Source organism: Vanellus vanellus, assembly GCF_965231255.1.
Source record: "Vanellus vanellus genome assembly, chromosome: 4".
Lineage (NCBI taxonomy): Eukaryota > Metazoa > Chordata > Aves > Charadriiformes > Charadriidae > Vanellus > Vanellus vanellus.
In genome coordinates this window covers 34,301,085-34,325,077 of record NC_138909.1, presented here as the reverse complement: position 1 = coordinate 34,325,077, position 23,993 = coordinate 34,301,085, and the positions used below count along the sequence as shown (strand labels likewise).

At 40.6% G+C, this 23,993-nt stretch overlaps 1 protein-coding gene across 1 annotated transcript in view; it reads left to right on the top strand.

The window, feature by feature from the left end:
• Positions 1-17,813: 17,813 nt before the first annotated feature.
• The window catches only part of MMRN1 (multimerin 1), a gene marked incomplete at its 5' end in the record, with an annotated part of 48,973 nt that continues 42,793 nt past the window's right edge, over positions 17,814-23,993 (top strand). Inside the window, one exon of the mRNA XM_082482234.1 lies at positions 17,814-18,340. Within this exon, the coding sequence (XP_082338360.1) occupies positions 17,814-18,340 (527 nt within the window). The remainder of the gene's footprint in view (positions 18,341-23,993) is intronic.

The following is a 23,993-nucleotide window of genomic DNA, read 5'->3' as shown; positions in this document are numbered from 1 at the left end:
CTTCAAAAGTGCTCTCCTGACCTGATCTAAAACAGTAATGTGGATGCACTGAAGTGAATCTCCCCCTAATACAATCATGAATAAAAGGAAAAATGTATTGTGTTATGGCCTGCACCAGTTTTGAACAATGGATCCACCAATGCATTTTGTACAACATATTTTTGTTTTCTTCTGAGTTGTACAAATGTGCACAACTACAGAATGAGCAAAGGCTCATTTCATATCAGTTAGAGAATGTTTCTTTGTGGTCTGTTTTGCTGCTAAAAATGTGGGATTGGGATTGTAGAAGATATTGTTCTTACATTGTATGATAAATTCAGTACACCTTTAATGAGGAATTTCAAATATTGTAAAAAAACACAGCTATTGTATTGTAATTCTGCGACAATACTGCCTCTTCTTCTATGTCTAAGTCAATTTTGCCACTCTTAACAGAGGAAATCGGGGTTAGTTTTAAAGATGATTGGTATTGCTAGTTTCAAATATTGTGTAAAACACATCCAAATTAATCAAAACCCAGTAAACTGAGGTTCTAAACAATGATACAGGAATTCAAGTGCTCCTAGTGTTATATCAGTTGTTGTATCAGCAAAATGGGAGGAGGTTGAGGATTTTTCTTTTGTTAGTCTGTTTTCTCATTGCAAGATGCTCAGAAACATTTGAAAAGTTCTGCTCAATAAGTAGCAAGGGGTACAGGTGCATATCTCAACTAAACAATCTTTAAGCATATTCCTTGGCACAAATGTAATCCCCATACAAATTTATGGAAATTATATTGAAGACAAAAATCTGAATTTACGCTCTTGCAGGTGTAGATCTGAAGCAACCGCTAAGAACAGAGGAGAAAGAGGAAAAGAAGTTGGGGTAGAGATAAGCTGGAAGCAGAGCTTGTAACTGATTATGTATATTGCTCTATTTCTCCGTTTTGTCTCGTCTGGTGAGGTGACTGATGTGTGATCAGCTTTGCAGATGCAACTAGAAACTCTAGTCCATGAGCAAATCTGAGATTTAAGAATGTTGAGCAAAGTGGGGAGAGGAGAAAGCAGGAAACCTGACTGTCTGTCTAATCTACCTGCCTGTCTTCAGCAGAACAGCTAATCAGGGCAAGAACTGCAAGTGCAGTCATCTATTTTATAGTAAGCGTTATGAATTTAGCCAAGGGTTTTCCAGCAGCACCTAGCTGTCGTTAAGCACTTGCCAAGTAAAATTTCCTTGGCATTTTAAGGAGAGTAATTTATCCTGCTGACAAAATAAAATCAAGTAGTCATTTCAAAACAAATGTAATAGACAACGGTTTGGGTTTTGTTTTGGTTTATTTTTTTCGCCACTTCAATCCTTGCTGATGCATTTCAAACAGATTATAAATCCATTATTTTATGACTTGATAGAGTGTGTTTAAACGTGCTTCAGGAACGGTTAAGTGCTTTCTTTCATTGAGGCCTTAACAAGTTTGAAATATAACTTTTAAAAGTATAATGTCATTGCAAAACATTTTAATGTGATGACTTAGGGGGGTTGATTTGTCAGAAAAGGAACCAACTGAAAATTTGCACACCCTACTGAAGGATAAAAAAGTCACAAGCATAATACATATTAGTTATATCCTTAAAATGCAGTCATGATAGGGTTTAAAGTAAACTTAGTATTACAACAGTTTAAAAGTCCTAGAGACAGCCATCTATAGAAAATGTATAGAATGTGTCAGGACTCTTGTCAACGAACGGAGCATTAATTATACATGAAGTCTGTGTTGCTACTGTGCATATTTTAAATTTAAGAACATGATGATGTGCACTGTTAAATCAAGGAGTCTGAACTACCCAGTGTTCCCATATAGAAAAATTATTTCATGCAGGCAGGTTACCAGACAAAACTTCGTGGAATGTAACAATTTTTAAGCCTTGCCATATTGAAGGATATTGTGGACTACATGCTAGTATATTTTTGGTGGCACTTTTGTATGTATAATCATTGAGAATCTTATAGCTTTAACTGAATTTTGAAGATTTCTTTTTTTTAATCTAAAAAATTTCCAGTCCTCCACTGAAAACTGCCATTCCTGGAGCTGTTAATGTAGAACACGGCAGAACTTTTTTCTTAGGAAGAAATTGAAGATCAATTATTAATTCTGCTTTGGTTACTGGTTGTTTCTGAAGGAAATTATTTTTGAAACACACCTGCTTATCCTTATCCAAAGCTTGCTGGAGAAAATGGAGAACCTCCCATTAATCTCATCCATTTTGTAATCTTGTCTTTGGTGCTTAATTGCTTAAACAAGAAGTTTTCCCTTTTTGATGGGGGTAAATTAAAATAAATACTTCACAAGGGAGCTGCTTTGACATTTTGAATTCCTATGGGAGAACAGGCATATACAAATTCTGTGCAGTATTTGATTTCCAGTATCATTCTTCAGTGAATATTCAGAATGGAAATGTATGTGGAAGAGGGACACACTTCAGATGAAAATGTTACAAGTGAGGTATACATACTGGTTGTTAAGGTAACAGAAGAAGGAAGCATGAGAAATTTTCATATAAGCCAAATTCTCATTGAACCCAACATGTTTTGGCTGATGAGAATTCAGTATCAAAAAAATGGAAAGAACATAGCAAAAGGTCAAATACAGAGGTGTGTCAATCCTTTGGAGAAAACAGTTGGTGAGTCTGCTCCAGTTATTGAACCATTCCTTCAACCACAACATACTGACATACTCTTCATGTCCCCCTGTGCGAGTTTTGTACATTAAAGAGAGACAAAGTTGTAACTCACAAAGTGTAATAGAGGATAGGAGAGGAAGTGACACAGCAGAGCATCTCGGAGCTTAAAGCCTGGTAAACAGGTGTAGAGTTGAGCTTCTAATGTTAACAGCATTTCACATGTTCGGAAGGAAGCCTTGAAGGTTGCAAACCAGACTGAAAGACAATTCAACCGTAAGTAAGTGTACTGGTTTGTCTGGATAGGATTAAACTTCTTCATAGCTGCTTGTATGGTGCTGTGATTTGGATTTGTGACCAAAACAGTGTTGATAACACAGGGATGTTTTAGTGATTGCTGAGCAGTGCTTGCAGTGTCAAGGCCTTTTCTGCTCCTCAGACCGCCCCACCAGCGAGTAGGCTGGGGGTGCACAAGGAGTTGGGGGCAGGACACAGCCAGGACAGCTGACCTCATCTGACCAAAGGGATATCCCAGACCATACAATGTCCTGCTCAGTAATAATACCTGGGGGAAAAAAGGGGAAGGGGGGACTTTTGCAGTTACGGCATTTGTCTTTCCAAGAATCCATTATGTGTGATGAAGCCCTGCTTTCCTGGAGATGGCTGCCCACCTGCCTGCCAATGGGAACTAGTGAATTAACTCCTTATTTTGCTTTGCTTGTGCATGCAGCTTTTGCTTTACCTATTACACTGTCTTTATCTCAAGCCATGAGTTTTCGCACTTTTACCCTTCTGATTCTCTGCCCCATCCCACTGGGGCGAAGGGAGTGAGCGGTTGTGTGGTGATGAGCTGCCCACCGGAGTTAAACCATGACGCTGAGGCAAAGCTCGGCAAGACTAACATGCAGGTGGCAAGCAGGCTGAAGTCTTGATCTACTCTGTAAATGAGACTCTCTAACAGTTTAATTAGACAAGCTGCAGCAACACAAACAAGCTAACTTTTTCCCTAGCTAACTCTGCAAATGTAGAATACCCTTGACTAGAGAGGCCCCTTTTGTTTTCATGCATGCTTACTTAGATCTGGAAGCTGTACCTCACACCAAGCCTCTTAGCGGGGCTGAATTTTGCTATACAGCCTTCCCGACTGATCTCACTCTCTCCAGCAGACTGAGGTCTTTCTACACGTGCCTATGCAGACGTGTTGAGAAAAACACATTTGATGTCCCCCAGATTCTCAGCTAGAAAGAATAAGCCTGTCTTTGTGGACTTATGTAGATAGGGGTTTATTGCAAGAAATATTTTTCTCTCTCCTTACGATTACAAAGGAATACTGCAACAAGATATTGCTGTTATACCGCTTAACGCTATTCTGCTGTTTCTACCATGAATGCTAACTGCATTGCTCTCTCAGGAAGCTCTGTTCTCTCAAGCAGCTCTGGCTCTCAGAGTTTTCTCCCTCTGTCATATATAGGCTGTCTGTCCGAAATCTGTAATCACAACAGCAGATGCAAAAAGCCTCAAACCCTGCATTACAGTTTAGAAAGGCTGTGCCATTAGCACTTGGGTCACTGCTCCATGCTAAAATATGTAATTTCCTTTGTGCATGCTCAGGCTGTCACCATCTTCAGTCTGGGATTTCAGTTCAGTATCTGAGCTTTGTAATATCTCCAGATTTACAAGGGTGCACATGACACAGCTGCTTCTCTGCAACAAAGCTCTTTCTGAACAGGGTGTGATATTTAAATGAACAAACATTTTTGGATCTCAGGGTAGCATAAAGAGGCTGTATGAATGTTTGCATGGCTATTGAGAATAGCATCATAGCCCTAAGGACACCAATAGCCTTAACTGCCCTGAATAACCTCATTTAGTGTCCCTACCCCATACCCTCTATGCAAGGGCCTAGGAGTCCTGTTTAAGCTTGGTCCTAGGCCTCAAAGCCCTGCCTGAACTCACCATGAGGGATCGGCAGGCGTGGGGACTGCCCCACATAGCAGTGATGGGACGGAGTGCTGGGTGGCTCCATCGTGGACAGGGACCTTGCTGACAGACAGGGTAGAGCTGGTGGAAGCAAGGGTCTCCCGCCAGCCTGGGGACAATCAGAACAGTGCAAAGGGACAAGGGTGGCCTGGGTTACTCCATCAAGGGGCTGGGGTTAGGGCTGGGCACAGGTGCTCAGCAGGGCCAGGTGAGGCTGGTCAAGGGAGATAAGGCCATTTCATGCCCTCAGGACTCTGAGAAATAAAGGGGCTCAGCTGCATATCACTTATTTTCTCTGCAAAAGATTTCTCCAGTTAACTACTTCTACTGTCTACAAGTCGCATACAGGATATACCCTCATCTTCATGACGAGTCCCATCAGAGATGACAGCTCCCCATGGAACCCAATGATTGCTATATAGAGAAAAGGGCACAAAAACAGCTAACCAATTTAAGTAAACATGAGAAACATGCCAGTAGTTTGATTTTATCATCTCCCTTTTGTATGTTTTTAAAACAATATTCTATCTCACAACTAGAGTTGATGCCACCAAAGTCAGCTGAAATTCAAAGGAGGACGTATGGACTTTACAGTTAGGACATCATAATGTAATGATACAGTGTATAGACTTGACAATTTTATGGGGAAAAAAGTTAAAATCTCTGTGAAACAGCATTTAAATAGCGTTCCCTCTGTAGGAAACTGAAAACAAAAGGAGAAATTACATATTGAGAGGGAGTAAGGTTACCTTTACACTGAATTTATAATTTGAGCCAGAGCAATCTGAAGGCATATTATTGCAGTAACATTGTCACTGCTCTAAGCCAAATGTCCTATTTATTGTGTGTATAGGAGACTGACCACAGCCCAGATTAAGCAGACTAGCATTAGAGGAGAGGGATCTGCCATGATCTGAACATGTTAGGAACATAAGAAATTTTCAACGGAGCAATTCTACCTGATGAAATTAAATAAGTAATGAAAACAATGGTAACACAAGCCTGCCACCGATCTGTGTAATTTATTTTATATAAAAGTATATTTAATGAATACTTCCCTCACATCCGTGTCTACAATACCCCTGTTCTTCATCCTGTCCTGCAAGAAAAAACAGACTTTAATTTTTAATGGTTTTCCATATAGAATCATAGCAACATCTAGAAACTCTAGAAATCGAGTCTGGCCATCAACCTAGCACTGCCAAAACCACCACTAAACCGTGCCCCTGAGCACCATGTCTAGCTGTCTTTTAAATATCTCCAGGGATGGCGTTTCCACCACTTCCCTGGGCAGCCGGTTGCAATGTTTGATAACCCTTTCGGTGAACAAATTTTTCTTAATATCTAATCTAAATCTCCCCTGGCGTAACTTGAGGCCATTTCCTCTTGCCCTATTGCTTGTTACTTGGGAGAAGAGATCGACTCCCACCTCTCTACAACCTGCTTTCAGGTAGTTGTAGAGAGCGATAAAATCTCATATGTTATGCAGGGTAAGAGTTCAAAGATCCCTTGGAAGCATACTACTGAAATGGAGTGATTGGTACTTCTGAGGCTCCCCCTACTTCTTCTCTTTGAATAAAGAGATGGTTCATTCCTCTTTTACCAACATAAAATTCACCACACCAAATGGGGAATAAAAACCATCGAAATACAACCTGGTCAAATTAGGGGTTCCTAATCACCTCCCAGCCTCTCCACCAGTTTGCCAGTGGCCCTAAGAAGGAGGTCCCGCACTCAGGCTAGGGGAACCGTGATGGCACTGTCACCCCACACCTGACCCGGACAACAGTGAGGCTGAATGCTGGGGCACACTAAAGGGATTATACACAGATTCTGTGTATTAACTAAATTTATTACCTGCCTGCCACTGTGGGTTACTCAACATCATGGTGTGCCTTCAGTCAGGTGTTCCCATATTCTTTTATATACCCTACAATGGATGCCTACCTGAGTGGCTTTAGGAAGGCTGTAGCCGGCTGCTTTAGATATGCATATTTTGTTGCACAGCAACAGCTACCGTCCCAAAGCACAGCTATCATTTCCACCCCTCTGTCTCACAAATTTATCGGTTAGGATGGACTGAAATTCAGCAAATGTAGCTGGCAGTGGCAAACCAACAGTGAAGCAGAACATGTAGAAATTGAAACGGGGCTCATAGGGAAAATTTTATTATGGCAAAGGGTGAGCATAGCTTGCACACAAGCATAAGCAAATATATTAAGCCCCGACCTGCAACACGGCAGTAAAATGCGCTGCTCAGTTCAAGCAGTTTGAAAAGCCAGGAATAAGCCGTCGTCATTTCATTTTACTGTGCCTCGTAAATTTGTCAAGCCGAAATTTCCCAGCAGACCACACAACCCATTTTATAGAACCATGGAGCTTCCCAGGGAGCCAGGCACAGCCTGGCCTGCCCTGTTCTGCCACATTTTCTTTGGATTTTCACCAGCAATGCACATTATTGACAGTGAGTCCTTCTACAAGAAATGAATCCACTGAACCCCCGTCCCCCTCCAGTAGCTGGAAACACCCCTGGTGAATGGCCCCAGTTACTGGCAAGGCTTGTGCTGGGCTGCAACACACACTGATGCTTTTTTCCTGCCACCCCCAGTCTGTACTCACAGTACAGACTCTGCTCTGCATTTGGATTTGTTACATCCATATTAAAGACTATTTTTAGTCCAGTTACAAGGATACGTATTCAAATGAAATACGGTTAAAAATGACATATACACAAACTCTCTAGAACCTACCTCCTTCTCTGGTATTGCACTCAGCCTTGCACTGCCCCTCTGGGTATGAAGGCTGATGGCTGATGGAGTTCCAGCACACTCATCATCTCCTCTCTGGGAGGAATGGGGTGTTGATTCTTCCTTCTTGCCCCAGGATCTGTGGTTGGGGTCATTTTTATGTTTGGAAACAGGCTCTCCACTCTGCTCTTTCACTAGAACTGGTTTTACCCAGCTGCCAAGGTTGTTTTCCTTTGATAACCAATACTTGACCAGTGCTGAGCTGTTCATAGTTGTGTGTCCTCTGAGATGATGTGTTTCCTGTGCTTTAAAGCTCCTGCTCTGATTCCATGCCCGTGATCTTTATGTTGCGTTTTATTTGAAGATCGTAGATAATTCATTCTACACATAATAACTGCTTGCTATTGTTCTGTGTTAAGTACAGATAACAAAAAGTGTTACATCATACAATTGTAGAAGCTAAGCAAACACTAAAACAAGGTCAGTAATAGTTACCTGGTCATTAGCTAATTACTGTTCCAACCAAACAACCTAAAACAAAGCTTCAAGGAAACCAAAACAAGTTCAGAAATTCCAGAAATGCTTTTTGGTACAAACACAGAAAGGAAGAGAAGCTAACCCCCCTTCCTCTGAATAGAAAAAAAGAGCTAGGGGAGATAAAAAAAAAAACAGTCCCCAAAGGGCTCAGAGCTCTGGCATTCTCCAGGAGTAGAAAGGCACTTGCACATGCAGTAGGATCAGCTGGAGAAAGAAATTCTGCAAATGTTGAAAGAGCAGGACAGGATTCCTCTCTCTATTAAGATTAGATTGGAAGAGCTTAAAATCACATAGAAAAGTTACATGGCCTTTCTCACCAGTGATATTCACTGCAGTACAATAGATGAAGTCCAACTGACCCCGCTCCCAGGCCAAGAAGCAGCTGGTTAAATTAGTGGCTGCTGTGTTGTTTCTAGGTCTCTGAAAGATTCTGGTGCTTATGGTCCATTGATGTGACCTGCAATGAAACCCCAGGGCCTTCCATAATGTTTCCTGTTCCCTCTAGAAAGGCATTAAGCTTGAAGGAAAGTCTTGAAGGGAAGGTCAAGCCCTGCTCACTCCTAATTCTTCTGTCAATCCATTTCAAAATGGGTTCATGTTGGGCACTCCGAGAGGTTGTGTTCCCAAAGCCCCTTTAGAATCATCTAGGTTGGAAGAGAACTTTAAGATCATCAAGTCCAACCATCGATTTTTTGCTGCTCCTGTACCAAGTTTGAACAGTGCAGTTGCTTGATACTTGGAAAATGTCTTTTTCTGTTCTTTTTTGGTGTCTGAATATTACGTAGAGGGCTTAAGCAAATCTCAGTGCCTTCCTGGCAAAGCTCAGGGATGCTGCCTGATCTTTTCATATGCATGGAAGACAGATCAGAGAGGCCCATAGTGCTGTACCTCCTGTAGGAACACCATGCTAGGTGTCATACTGTGGTCTTACATTTCTCAGTTGCTAAAAGAGCAGGTAGCAGGTACTACCTTTTAGCTATACGTGATAAAACATATCAGGTCGAATGCATGTCCAGTCTAGCTTTGTAGCCAAGCTAACAGAAGAAAAGTAAAAGGTTTCACAGGAAGCTTTGAAATTTAAAATTCTTAGCTTAAAAAGTGGAGCAATTTTACATTCACTTTTTTGGGGGGGTGGTGTTTTGTTAGGGTTTTTTATTTTGAAAGCTTTTTCTCAGTTATTCAATTTGTTTCTCTTCTTTTTATTTCCCTTTCATCTTTTCACCACTGGTGATTGGCGCGGTGATGAAAACCACTCTTTATTAATTTGGGCATTTTCTAACAATAGCAAAACCCCAAACATTTTGAGGAAATAAGACTTTATTATTATTTCTTTTCTGTTTTGTTTTGTTTTAAAGAAATAAACCTATTCTGTAGATTTACTGGCATGCTCCTGGGGATACAATCTGAAATGTGAACAAAACAAAGAACCCAGGGTGAGAAATAAAAATCATGCTTATATACTTGGTACAAGATTATCCATCTCTTCCATTTGAAATCAGTTGCTGGTGGCCATTACTGCTTGCTGTTACCTACTTTGACCCTCTCTTAACCTCCAGTTTTTCTCTTACAGATACAGCTAAGAGAGACCTTTCAAATCCAAGCACACGTGGCGCTTATTGTGTCGTGGCTACTATACATGAGCGTACATACATATATTTAGATTTAATACTCACTCCCAAAGCTCATTATTTTCTAAATTAGGCTCCTCAGGCTCCAGTCCAAGTCTAAACTCCCAGCTGCAGCAACCACTGCACAGCACATTAGTCAACGCTGCTTCTTTTTTTAGTTCCAAGGGAAAAGTTAGTCACTACAACAAATCTACAATTGCTCAAATTGGAGATTACACACAGAGGTTCCTGTTGCCCTCCTTTTGTTTTTCTCCTGGGGCGTGTCAAGACCGCTAAATAATTTTCTAGGAATAGAATGAATCGCATGGGCCAGAGAAAAGTCTCTCAAATCTATTTTCCACATGATGGGGAAAGCTTCTCTGTAAATAGCAGAGGGCTCGCTCTTAGAGCTTGGAACAACATCCTTCTGTGACAAGATCGGAGGACTTTGAGAAGCCTTCAATATGGACAAGCTTCACATATTATGAAGGTTTCCAGTAAAACAAAGTATGGCCCTGTATAGCAGCAATTCACACAGTAGCAGAATGTGAGGTTTTAAATCTATGTGGAAAGGATATTTCTGAACTCTGGTGTCAAAGGCTACAACGAAGAGTAAATGTCGGCTGGTTTGGAATATGTTTTCTGACAAATCAATGTTTTTAGGCTTTCCCCATGGCTATACACCATTTTCTGACTGGAAAATTCACACACGTTGTCACTGGACATATCTGGAGGCAATTTGCTTTACCTTCAAATGCTGACTCTTAAGGAACATAGATCCCCAAGTATCTTTATAAGTAGAGGAAAAGGGAGAACAACATAATGAAGGCAACTTCTATAAATGAAACTGAGCAGGCTAAATCAAAATCAGTGTTGGAAATTGGCTCTAGCCAGTCATTGCAAATCAGATTAATCTCTTGTATAGGTATTCAGCATCCTCATCTCTTCTACCAAGACTCTTCACATAAAAACCTGCTTACAGATCCAGCTAGACAAAATCTCTCTCTGCCACTGGGCTGCTCCACTCCAAAAAGAGCTACTTTTACAGATCCCCCTGCACAACGCAGCTAACTGGTTCAGTTCTGGGATACTCAACTTACCTCTGAGTCACCTCTGAATGAAATTAAGACACTACCATAGCCTGGCCCAATATGCTTCAAGCCACAGAGATGCCAGTTGGGAAACAGCAGGCAAATCAACTTTCTTTCCCTACTGAACTAGAACATCATTATCAAACCAGAACTCACTATAAAAATGAGACTGACAAATTTATTTCTGTGCAATTCATACACTTGCCCTATGAATGGCAACAATCTCTAGTCACGTATCCAACCAAACTTGGACAAATTTCAAGCACGGCAGCAAAAATTAAGAGACAGAATTATGGATAAACTTAGATATAAATGTATGTATATTGAAATGTCTACAGCTGTATTGTCACATTCCCTTTTAGGTTTCTACCCCACTAATCCTTTTCAAATGCCCCAGGCAGAGTTTGGCAGTGGGCCACAGCCTGATCCATAATGGAAGCACTTCATAGCTATCTGCACGCTACCAGTTGCAACTGTGGGGGCTCAGTGCTGGAAAACAGAAACAGAGCAATTCTGTGTACAATATGATGTAAACGAGATCGACCCATAGGTGCTTCAGACGAGCAAAATGCAGAAAAACAAGACATCATGAGCAGAATTCCTGTGGTCTTAGGAAATCACATGCAGATCATATAGCACATTTTTACCTTGATTGTATCCATTAAGACTTATTCTTTGCATATCTTGCACAAAGTTCCTTCCGCTTTAAAAAGACCATCCCTTAAATGAGCTGTAACTTTCACTCCAGACTGAGCTGCTCAGGGAGGGGGGAAGAAATCTATTTTCCATGAAATACATATCTATAAGAAAAGTGATAAAAGAGTGTGGTTGTAGAAAACCAAGTCTGTGTATTTGCCATGGAAACAGCAGTTATAAGAAACACAGTGAGGGGAGGAATATCAACTATCACTTCAGTCTGATATTTCCAGCATGCAGACATAGCAAACTGTAGGCTGCTCCTCATCCAGCTTGATAGACTTGCCAGTTTTGTTAACTTGGTAATTACAGGTCGTTTCTGGCTGCTACTTTTGAAATATCCTAGGTATCCTTTACTATATTCAGGAAATGGAAAGGAGAAAGCAAGTGTAGAAAGGGCAAAGGGCTCTCACCTTACACTGGACTCCCACCTCGTTTTTGTGAGACCAGCAGTAGCCCTGACGTGCATTTCATTTACTCATCTGCTGCTTCTTTACATCCTGGCACAGGCACGGAGTATAAGGAAGGAGAGGAACTTCTTTGGAGACTCCCTGGAGACAAAGCAGCGTAAGCCTTATCCTGGTGTTCTGCTTTTTGAAGTTTTGTGTTTCATCCCTATCAGGAAAAACTTGAAATCAAAAGCACCTCCAAGCTCTAAGCAAGCTCAGTCAAAGTCTCAAATCCAAACTTCATTTCCTTTCGATGCCCTGTTCCTCTTCAGTCGCCTCTCTCTCACTTCATTGTTTCCTTCTTTTTGCTACCAAAGCTATAGTGGAAGCATCCTGATCTCCTTTCTCCTCCCTACACACAGCCGAACTAAGCAACCGTTTTTGCCAAAAGAAAGACACACATGCTGAATGCGGTCTGTTAGCACTAGACTCTGCAAAACAGAGATGATTCACGCTCTGGAGGAATTAGCAGCACTTGATGACCTGCCTATAACAAGAATGCCAAGGGGTCTGGCTGCTTCCAGTGTTCAGGTAAATGCTGCTCTTCCAGTCGTTGCAGCACCACTGCTCAGGAAGGTTGATCACTCTTTGTGCAGCCACGCTCAGCTGTGAGAAAGCAGCCCAGCACAGGTGTGAATGTGTGCCACCAGCTGAGGAAATTTTTACTGCTCTGGTCTTTTGTCACAGCCCTGGCTTCCTTCTAGTTTCCACAGACTATTATTGGTCGATATACTAGGGAATGAGCTAGCATGGGAGCTTTTCAGAGCTTATCTGTAGCAGCACCAGTTTGTTTTTCACAGGGTGTTGCTAACGAAAAAATGGCCAGGTTAGAGCTCTGCACCAATGAGTTATTTCCTTTTTTCTAGGAAAATCCTAGAGTTCTTCGGTATATTTGCGTATCAAAAATTGTTTCTAGAAAGGAAATGCTAGGAAGAACTCACAGGTGTTTTTTTTTTAAAGTAACCCAGACCATTGCCAATTCCCACTTAACTGATGTCAATTTTGCCCTAAGCATAGGCTGAAGTTAGAGCAAAGCAGAGCGCAATCTCCTTCATCAGCTGCCACACTTCCCACATAAAAGATATTTTCAATACATAAATGTCTCTGAAGGCTAAAAAATTGCCCACAGGCAAAGGAAAAGAAAATATTGGAATACACTTAAAAATCACTGCTATTACATGATACTTCACCAAGGGTGTACTCAAACACTGTAGGGTATTTTGTTTGCTTAGTTGGATCAAGAGTGATGCTGATGATGGAATATGACTGTCTGCCTTAGCTGGAGCCAGATTGCAGCTGAGTCCTCAAAACCACTAAGAATTCATGCTGTAACTATGCAAACTTCACATACTGACCTTTAATCAGAAAATCACTCTTTTGCTATGTCCTTTCTACACAAAGTAACAATTTTTCCTGTTACTGCTGTTCTAAGCAAAGTAAGATTCAAAGGAGTTATTTTTTTGAGAGGGACTCAGTGGGCTGTATTATGCAATCAAAACAAACCTAAAGAAATCTCATTGATTGATTGAATTTTATTTTAGATGTAAAATTTGAACTACCTGGATTGACTCTTATGGAGAAATATTCTTGTCTAAGTACACTGTGGTTATAACTAGTAAAATGTAACCACTTTGAGCATGATGGCATCTCTTATATTGTGTCCTTTTAATTCATGCTAATCAGCCATATACATTGGATGTGAGCTGTTACCTTAAAAAAAAAAAACTATGGTGACTCAGAATTGCTCAGAAACCTTGAATATGCTTTTGGAGCTAACAGGGGAAACATTATGACAAGAACAAGAGATTTTCTTTTCTGACATACAGGGATATTAGAGCTCTTCATACAACAGGATGAGAATTTTCTGCATCATGGCAGAGTGACTACAGAATTGATTTCTTCTTCTTCCCGATCCTGATGTGCCTATTTTCATGTCTTTAGTGCTGCCCTATCCCATCTTTATATGAGAGAAGAAAGCAGTGAAAAAGACTTCTTCACTGAACCAGATGAGCTGCTACCAAGAGGTACTGGAAGCAATGTGAAAAATTATCTCAAATACAACTGCGTTTCATCTGGAACAAGGGAAAGCCAAATTCTTCCAGCAGTAGGCCCATCAGTGGAATAAAGTGCTATTCAATAGCACCTTTCTCACATAGAAACTCCTGTTTTTTACCCATATCACTTGTGACACTAGGTGCTAAGCAGGCATACAGCCCATGGTCTGAGCAGTATTTTACAGCTGTTGTCATAGCTGCCAGCGTAGGTAGAGAAGATGATCTGGCTGTATAGTCCTCGGTCTGGATAGTTCTGGGGCGCCAAGTCCCTATGGATTTGGACAACTCTTACTAAGACGGGAGAAAGATAGAGAGCTGTGAGACAGACCATGGCTGCGTAGCAGAGATGAGCTTATAGAAGTTATTAAATAATCTGGAGAATCAACAGTAGCTTTGCCGAAGTGGCTGTGCAGGCTGATAACTGCAGAAGAGAGCGAACCCGATGCTCCCTTTGCAGCGCTTGGGGAAAACTGAAAGTCCCTGAAGATGGTTCAAGTTATTCAATGAGATGAGCAGGGATTTGTCTGAAGTCACAGTGTTGAGTGTATGCCATCAGCAGATGTTAAATATAAGCGTGTTTCTAAAATCCCAGCCTTTGGTCAGCTTACTTGGGCTTTAGTAAAGTACTTGCCTTATCTGGAGAGCCACAGCTGTGACCCTGAAAATAAATACTGTTCTTTCTTCCACAGTACCAAACAGGGATAACTCTTGTGTGAGCAGAAGGGTATTGGTCTTTTATGTAATATAGCCTGGTGATTTAAATGACCCCCAGGAGCGCAGTTGCATCTTCAGACTCTGTTTCCACCTCTCAAGAAACTGCTTCTTTCACCGTCCTGTGCTCTCATGGGAGAGCACCCATCCCTCCTGCTGAATGTGCCCATATGGATACAAGTTCAGACTCACTGAGTGAAAGAATATGTGTACAACAGTAAGCAGGAGTGTAGCCTCCAGGATGGGTATTTCACATAGACTGGGAACTTGAAGTCAGCTTCTGCTCCAAGGTCAACTTTTAAATTTTACAATCAGAGCCCACGAGGCCAGCCCAACATGCAGGGATTTCAGTAATACCACTACACAACTAATAAAAAAATGTGGGACCTATGGATTTATGCATAAAGGAGTAAGCAGCAAGTTGAATGGGAGTTTTCAGGATAATTTTGAACCTATTTCTACCTAAGTTTCACCAAATGCATCCAAGTGCTTATCCTTTCCTAGGTTCAATTTGCACTGAGACATGAGGCACTTGGATGTGAACTAATGCTGAAATACTGTCTATAATGAGCTGGGATTCAGATCCAGCATGCAGCAATCTGAAAATGGATATCCCGAGTTTCTTACAGTCCCAAGATTGTTTTGCTAAAATAAAAGAGCTTCAAACACTTTTTTCTTTTAATCAACAGCCTAGACATGTACTAATAAAATCATATGAACAGTAAATTTTCATTTTGGAGTATTCAGATGGGGAAATAAACACCGTTGTAATGAAATCTACCAACCACCAAAAGCCAGACTCTTCTACACTGCTCTTCTCTGCAGTGGTGGAAATCTGCAGTTGCTTCCCCGAGTTTAGAGGCAGAATTAACACTTGCAGTGGAGTAACTCAAAGCAGAATCCAAGCTTTGTTATTAGGCACTCCAACTGTATAAACAAACACAGTATGCAGCTGCTGTGATTTTTCTTTTTTAAAGCCCGCTTGCATTTAATTTGCAAATGCGGTCAAGACTAATTTACCTCTCATGTTATCTTGGGATTTCTAAAAATACGGGATAACAAATGCTAATTCAGGTAACAGTAAAATCTCAAATATAGAGCTCAAAAAGAGAAATGCTCACATGAAATAGTTTATGTTAGCCTTTAAATGAGATTGCTCATCAAACTGTCTCCTGTGTCCTACATTCAAATGGCATTTACAGATTTTCACTATGAGTAAGAAAAAAAGAGGGGAAATAAAGTCTCCAAAAGGGAGCACAACTGCATTTCTTTTCTGACATGTTGTATCACAAAATGGCATCTGTTTTACTTGCACAGTAAAAGCCTGCACTTTACTGAGACAATAAAACAGCAAATGGAAAACCACGTTTGGGTTGTTTACTTTTTTCTTTGTTTTTCTTTTTTTTTTTTTTTAATATCTTCTGAAAAGAACTGCAAGTCATTTACCAGCTTTTCCATGGTGTCACTGTTAATCTTCAAACTTCCATAGAATGGGGATTTTGCTTCTGTTTTTGGGAAAAGATGATCCTCAAATAATATGAAGCATGCCCAGGAGATGCTGCTCTGTTCCCAGGTGTGTAAGGTGGCTTCCATAGACACATTGTCCATAGTCCTTAGTGCAGCACTTGTGTCAGTGGCTAGAGGCTTTTTGAACAGGTTGACAATGCCCTCTCAGATCTCTTTGGTTCCTGACAGGTCTATTCTGTTACTGCTTTGTCCCTGCTTTAAAATTTCATGTTATGTTTCTCTATGCAATTTCTTCAGCAATTACCTTTTCCCTTTCTTTTCCTTCAACAAGAAACTAACTCTCCTTAATCTCAGAGAGCTGAGGAATGGCATTAGAGGAGGAAAAATTCCTTCTCCTCTTCCCTGATTGCAGTATTCAACCTGGCAGCTAACAAGCATAATTTCATAGAGTAATATAGATTGGAAAGGACATCCAAAGGACATCTGGTCCAAAACCCAATTCAAAGCAGGGCTTAGACCACATTGCTCAGTGTCTTGTCTAGTTGAGTTTTGAATATCTCCAGGCATGGAGATCCCACAATCTCGCTGGGTAATGCACAAGTATGGTATTTGTCTACCCTTGTGGTGTAAAAAATTATCTTTACTCTTTATACTGAATATCCATGTCCCCAGATCTTTCCTGCCTGTAAAGTTCCCAATATTATGTTTAGGCTGCAATTAATATTGGTTTAGGATAATATCAATTGTAAGTAATTAATTGTAAAAGTATGCAATAAAAGGGAAGGAATGTACTCAGTGATCCAGGTTATTCTTTTCAGTTCTGTCTATGGGTAGGATTTAGATTTTAGAGATATGGATTTAGAGGTTCATAAATATGGATCTGCAGGTGAAATGGGTGTCTAAACTCCAATTACAATCAATGGGGATCTAGGATGAGATTCAGTTGCCCCTATGTAAGTTTTTAAGACCATTTGAAATGTCCTCAAGTATCCTGGCCCAGAAGGGCATGTCTCCCATAGATTATATGCCACCTCTGCCAGGCCCACGTAGGTGTTTGTTGTACCCCAGAGAATCTGAAATTACACCAGACACCTAGAGACAATGAAACTATAGAAATAGTTCATACACATCGTTGATTGAACTACAGAAATAGGATGTGGCATAAATGGCCAATGACCTACAGGTAAATGATTACATTCAAACATTCATACATTGTGGTACAATGATGAATATAGCGTGAACCCCTTTTTATCATTTCCCCACTTTTGGCAGCAGTGTGCTTAAACATTCAAACAAAACCAGAAGATGAAGCAAACTTTCAGCTTTATGCAACACACTAGTTTTACCAACTCTTTTTTTCAATAACAAGGTCACAAGTACAAACCATCCAAAGGGCACATGTGACAAGTCAGTTTTCTTCTCTGTACACGTACATGTGAAAGGAAAATTACCTAATAATTTCAGTTTTTATCCCTCAGGATGACTTCACAGTACATTTTTTTCCACATTTCTATTGTGCCATTAATCTTTATCCTGTGCCTTCTGCAGAAACTTCTTTTTTCCTCCCACAAAGGCTGCCAGGGTCCTGCCCTCCAAGGGGTCAAAGGTTGCAGAGGAATCCACAGAAACAGGAAACCAGGCTTCCTCAGTCAGTTTTGAAACACCAAAACCTGTTTCCTTTCTACAAAAATAAAGCCTGTCAGGGCATCCTCTGGGTAGGCTCACTGTATGAGCAGCAGCTCAGGAGGAGGGAGAAGCTACAGGATTTCTTGCTTGGAAAATAAATGTGAGATAACTTGCAGCATTTACAAACCAGCAGAATGAAGGAGATAATCTTCTTGCTGGTCCTATTGCACTTACAGAGTGGCAGTATTGGATTTAATACTCCAGGAAAGTTCTGGACCACAGACCAGGGTGGTGAAACCCAGACAAGTCACTCAGACTTGACTCCATCTCTGACCACAATTGTGGGGTCACCCCATTCTGAGATCCAAGCTGCCGAAGTGAGTGCCACACAGGGACCTCCTTTTGCATCTTCAGGCAAGACTCTGGGAATGAAAGCAGTGAAGAAAACCTCCAATCCTACAACTTCTACCCCTGCAAGCCAGTCAAATGGACACAGTGATGGTGACCCTGACAAAGATAAGAAGGGAAGCTCATCAAGCAGCAAAGGGACATCTCTGCAGAACGATGCTAGAGAGGTCCCTTTCCAGCAAGAGGTCACTAAAAGCCAGGATACAGCTACAGGGAACAGATCTCTCAAACCATCATCCCACAGCACTGGTATCACCAGCACCCAGCAGGGTGCCAACCCCAAAGCATCCAGCTTTGAATCTACCAGGGGAAAGTAAGGAAAGTTACATATTTTTTTCTTGTTTTCTATGTACTGTTTAGGAATGGTTATTTTTCTCTTCCCAGCGAAAGGATTGGCGAAAGTTCTAGTAATTTCAGTAAACTTGTTTTCTGAGCTTAAAGAAGACTGTCTAAAACAAGCAAGGGGCCAAACCTGCAGTATTTACTCAGTCAAAACCATACATTTGTAAGAGTAAATGCTGCAATATTTTATTCCTCAGGATAGTTATCTCAAAACCAACAGGAAAGTCATTATCACGTATGGGTAGGAAAGGACTACAGTAGATGGGCTTTTTCTTTCTTTTCTTGTGGGTAAAAGAAATTGCAAATGCACTTTTTCATTTGGAATCTATTAAAAATGATTGTGTTTGTAAACTTCTCTACTAAATAGAAAATACAAGCAATTAAGTGCACAAAATGCATCCATGTCTGACAATTTTCAACACCTTATTCTGTGATAAAAACTTACGGAAAGTGGCATTGTAGGTGAATGTGCATTCAGAACTGTATAATTTAATACATAATAGCTATGCATAACAGAGTATATCAGATTGTACTGTTTAGTTTTATAGCTCTAGAACACTCAATTATTTTCTTTGTTCCCCAATGTCTTCAGTTCTCAATGGGGATGTTAATACTGACTTTGGAGATGTTGCAAGGTTTGCTTACTTGCTGATATATATTCAGATACTGGTAGAAAATGGAAGACACAATGGATTGGTTGTTCTCTGTAGTATTTATAGAGAGTGGGCTTTCAGAATATAGATTTACTCTTTTGATAGTACTTGCCCAAATGTTAGCATGCAAAAGGAGGAAAAGCTTTTTCTTTTGAATTTGCACAAAAGAGAATTAATCAACCCTTAGAAATACTCCTACAATTATCTTGCTAGGTGTGGCTGTGAGCTTCAGCTCAAAGAGAAGATTCCTCTTGACCTAAGCATCTTTTGGATCATGCATAAATGAAGTGATGCACAAAGACCCAAAGGAAATGAGTCCTTTGCTTCAGCCTGCAAGCAATACTGCAGCAAGAAGCTCTGTTACCCAGATAGCTTTCCTAGCATACTCCTTCAATTGTGTATGTCATCTGTTACAGCACCTCTCTACGGTGTTTGGTGGAGTGTCTGAGTTAAATGGGTTCTCTTTATATGTGAAAGCCAATAACTGCATCTCCATTAAAATAGGTCATAACATATGCTAACCTTAGAGTCTTCAGCTTTCTCAGCTTTTGTCAAGAATATTATTCTGGTGAAATTAATCTTCAGAAAGACTCGGTGAATTGGCAGGTATTGTTTCTACCTTCTACATAAGATATAAACTTAGAAAGCAAAAAAATTAGTCTCTGGTGAACTAGGTCTCATATTTTATTTATCACAATGAGGTGTGGTTGCAACTGCAGAGAGGCAAAATAAGCAAATCTTGTACTGGCTAGTACTACTGTGCAACATGCACAAAGGTCTTTTTTTTTGTTGTTGTCCATTGAGCAAATTACTGATAAAGCTAGGATTGCATAGCAAAGTTACAGGAACGTGTAGCGGCATGAAACCCCAGCATAAACCAGAATGCTGAATCCCCACGCTCTTTCTCAAACTGCTGGGCTACATAGCCTCTCTCTAGCAAAAGTGTACAGTTCTAGGTGTGGCTCCATCTTTTTCACATGAAGATTCTTGTGTCACAAGCCTGGTCTTCCTACCACATACCAGCATTTTTACAATCAGCTAAGGTGACTTGAGCTTTTCTTCCAGTTTTGTTACTGACCAGGAGTGTGACTTAAGTAAATCACTTCATTATTCTGTCTCTCTTTCCCTATGAATTAGACCTGGATGGATAACAAAGTTGCTTGTGACTCATTTTTTTTTCAGTAAAGTCATGAAAAAATGCCAAGTCTAGTGTGCTCAATGTTACTGATCACTGCTGTGAAACACCTGGAAAGCCACGGCTGAGAAACTCTGCATAAGAACACAAGCATTTTTATTTATTACGTGCAGGTGTTATCAACTACACCCTAAGTCCATTTCTGGCATATATTTTCTTTAAAAAAAAAACAACTTTTGCATCTTTACTGGAGATCAGTGAATGAGATGCAGTAAAACTTCCAATAAAGACACACAGCTTCTTTCAAGGTTTACTCATTTAATGCCTGAGCACAGCATGAATGACTCAATAGCAGATTTCATAATTGTAAAGTCTACTACCTCTGAGGAAATTTGAAAGAACAATTTGCTTTTCAAATTTACTTTGAATTAAAGAAACTCTTTGGTTATAGTCTGTATTCCAACCTGAATTTTTGAGTGACCTTGTTGGAACTGCAGAAGTCTCTAATCCTTTATGGCAATCCATTGTGCTAACATTTGTGCAGAAACGCTGATGTTAAGAGGCTCCATAGAGAAGGAACAATAGAGAGAGAGGTCAGGGAGAGACAAGAGGAAGGAAAACACAACCAGAATGAGCCTTTGTTTTTTAATATGTTTATAACAAAAAACAAAAAGAAAGCAATACATATACTTTGTTGGAGAGTCTCCAGGTCTGTCAGATTACCCACAATGGGCACTATATGTGTATTATATATTGTAGAAGCTTAATTACCCAAATACCCCTTTCTGAAGGAAGTCGTGTGCCTTAATGGCTTAATTACAAAGATAATTCTCTCACTATCTCTACCCTGGACTCTCTGAGGACAATACTATGTACACATATCACGTGCATACTAGAACTAGAATAGAAAAAAGTTCTTCTGGTTCATTCTGTTTTTGTAAAAGTCCCATTAAAATGTCGGAAGAGCATGATTTGGAAATATTTCATGGATTTTCAAAGTCTGCACCTGAAGAATATTTCTGACAACCACCAAGTGTGGCAGCCTGGACACAACCGGATATGGCAGCTAGCATCACCCCAGAGCTCAAATCGCCAAACACAGCTGTGGTGATGCTGCAGTGCCACGATCAAGCTGGGAAGGCAAATCAGTGAGTCAAGATCAGGCCTGGTGATGGTGACCAGGGTAAGACACAGACCAGTGATCATTGGGCAAGTCCATAGCTATGCGACAAGGTCAGGCCAGGATGTCACCTTGCAGGTCAGGATTGGCACAGGTGCAATGTAGCCCTGGGGTGAACTTCAGTGGGGCTCCTTGAGCCCATGGGCAGGGTGTATGGGTGGAGACCCCAGGTCAGGCTGGTTAGGGAGAATAAGACCCACAAGTGTCATCAGGGTCCTGACAAGTTTTCATACCATTTTATTGAAATAAATGCACTATCAGACCTGTCAGAATAAATTAATATTTTTTTCCTACTGAAACAGAGCCATATTTGCCAAAGACCATGACTTTGTTTTAGAAACTCATCTCTGGTTAACTTTTCAGGATCCAGCAGAATTTCTGGGGGCAGAGAAGTACTGCAACAGGCAGTCACCTGATGAGGAGGAGAACAGTCAGTAGGGCTAAAGGCTCCAAATTCAAGATTCTGCTGTTAATAAGACAAAGCTTGGTTTTGAGCCTGTCTATATCTCATCCCAATGTGGTGTTTTAAGTGCTAAATATTGGGCATCTCTAAAAACCCTAAAATCTTCCTTATTCTTCATTGGAATGACAATGCAGTACAATGCTGTTCTTTTGCAGTGAAGTGGAACAATTTTGTAGATAACCTTAGAATAGGTACAGGAGGAGCTGGGAGCTGACCTCTTCTCCCTGGCGACAAGTGATAGGACAAGAGGAAACGGGTTCAAGTTATGTCAGGGCAGGTTTAGATTGGATATTAGGAAGCATTTTTTCACTGAAAGGGTTATTAAACATTGGAATAAGCTGCCCAGAGAGGTGGTGGATTCACCATCCCTGGAGGTGTTTAAGAAAAGGGTAGATGAGGTGCTTAGGGACATGGTTTAGGAGTGGTGGTGTTTTTATCAGGGTAGGTTAATGGTTGGACTTGATGATCTTAAAGGTCCCTTCCAACCTCACTGATTCTATGATTCTATGATTCTATGACATAATTTATAGATTCTGTAGCTACCTGCTATCAAACCATTTCAGAAGAGTGGTTCCTCTGGTGAGGTGTCCCCCATTCTGGGAGGGCTGCACCCAAGCTTTCAGAAGGATAAGGAAACTTCATAGGAAGCACATCTGGAATGGCCTGAGCTGAAGGAAAATTCCTTTCTTCACTCCTAGCAATGAATTTGACTTAAGCTTTAAAACATAAGGCTTATGTCTCTACAAACAAAAATGCATCTTTTGTTTATTTCTATCTCCAAATTTTCGTGCTAGCCGTATTAATGCATAAAGAAATGTTGAAAACTAGAGCTGTGTTGCAGCAGCAGCAAGAGTTTTTCCAAAGTTCAGTGACATTAAATGTGAGCACCAATTTGGTATCAAAGAAGAAAATTGATGATACATTCTTTTCAATTGAGTTCATGTGAGATACATTTTTTTTAGTCTGTGGAGAGAGAGAATTGCAGTATTTCACAGTGTAAAGCAGCTTAAATAACTGGTGCGATGGAGCAAGTCTGAGACTAGCACACTCATCCTTCCATTCTGAACCCAGTTTTATTAATTTGAGGCAGCTCCTGAACACGAGACATTCATTCAGGCTGTAAATTAACCACACTAACTCCACATCTTTGGATGGCCCTACATCACTTTTTTCTCTTGGTATGTGCATATTCCACATTTTCCAATTATCATGAATCCACTGAGGGTCTTCATAGACTTCCCCTGCCATTACCTTGGGTAGTGGTGAGGTGAGAGCATTTTATTGCTAAGCACAGAGGGGTTTAATAAAGTCAGCACCAGGGACAGATTTGCTTATCTGTCACGTGTGGTAGGAATGCTGAAATATTTCATTCTCATGACCAGACGTCTGCATTTCTCCCCGGAAATTGCTTTTGCCTGTATCTGCTTGGTAGAATTTCTAGTGTACTGACAAATTAAAATGAATGGTTAAGCTCAGCAGATGGTTCAAATGCACAAGAAACATACAAACCTGATTTAACTGCCTAGTTAATGCAAGGTTCAGTCTCTTTTGATCATGTCACTTTTTAGTGGAGCAGGAAGAGCAATTATTGAATTGTTTTCTGAAGGCTTTGCATCACTGTGCATTTACAATAAATAAAGTCATGCACGGCTTAGGTTTCTGCCTCACTAGGTATATTCACTATGACCTGGAAGGAAGAACCTCTTGCACTGGTACTTAGGTTGCCTTCCTCACTAAGCGTCAGAGGATGTTTGACAAGCTGTGCTTGCTTTGGCCTCGCGATGTTGTATTTCAGCCATGCAAAAGACCTTTGCAACAAACCCCTCTTCTCCAGCAGCGTCTTGAATGTACTTCTGACATTTGGCTGTAAGCCCACAATCTAATTTTCCTACACATGCTGAACGCAATGTTATTCCCATTGCAGTCCTAAAGAGCAAAGCAAATCATTCACCTGGAATTCACTACTGTATTGCGATTTCATTCCCAGAATAAATGGGGCAAAGGACGTAATTATACAGTTCCATAATGATACGTGTGGCATGGTACCAAGAAAATGTAACTGTCCAAAGAGAATTTTAATGCAAGTATTTAGAGATTACTGCTGTCTTCTGCTGGGCACAAAACTAAAACAGTTAACAGGTGACTGAGACTGCTGTCGTGAAGTAGCAAAACACTTGCACCGCATTGTGCAGC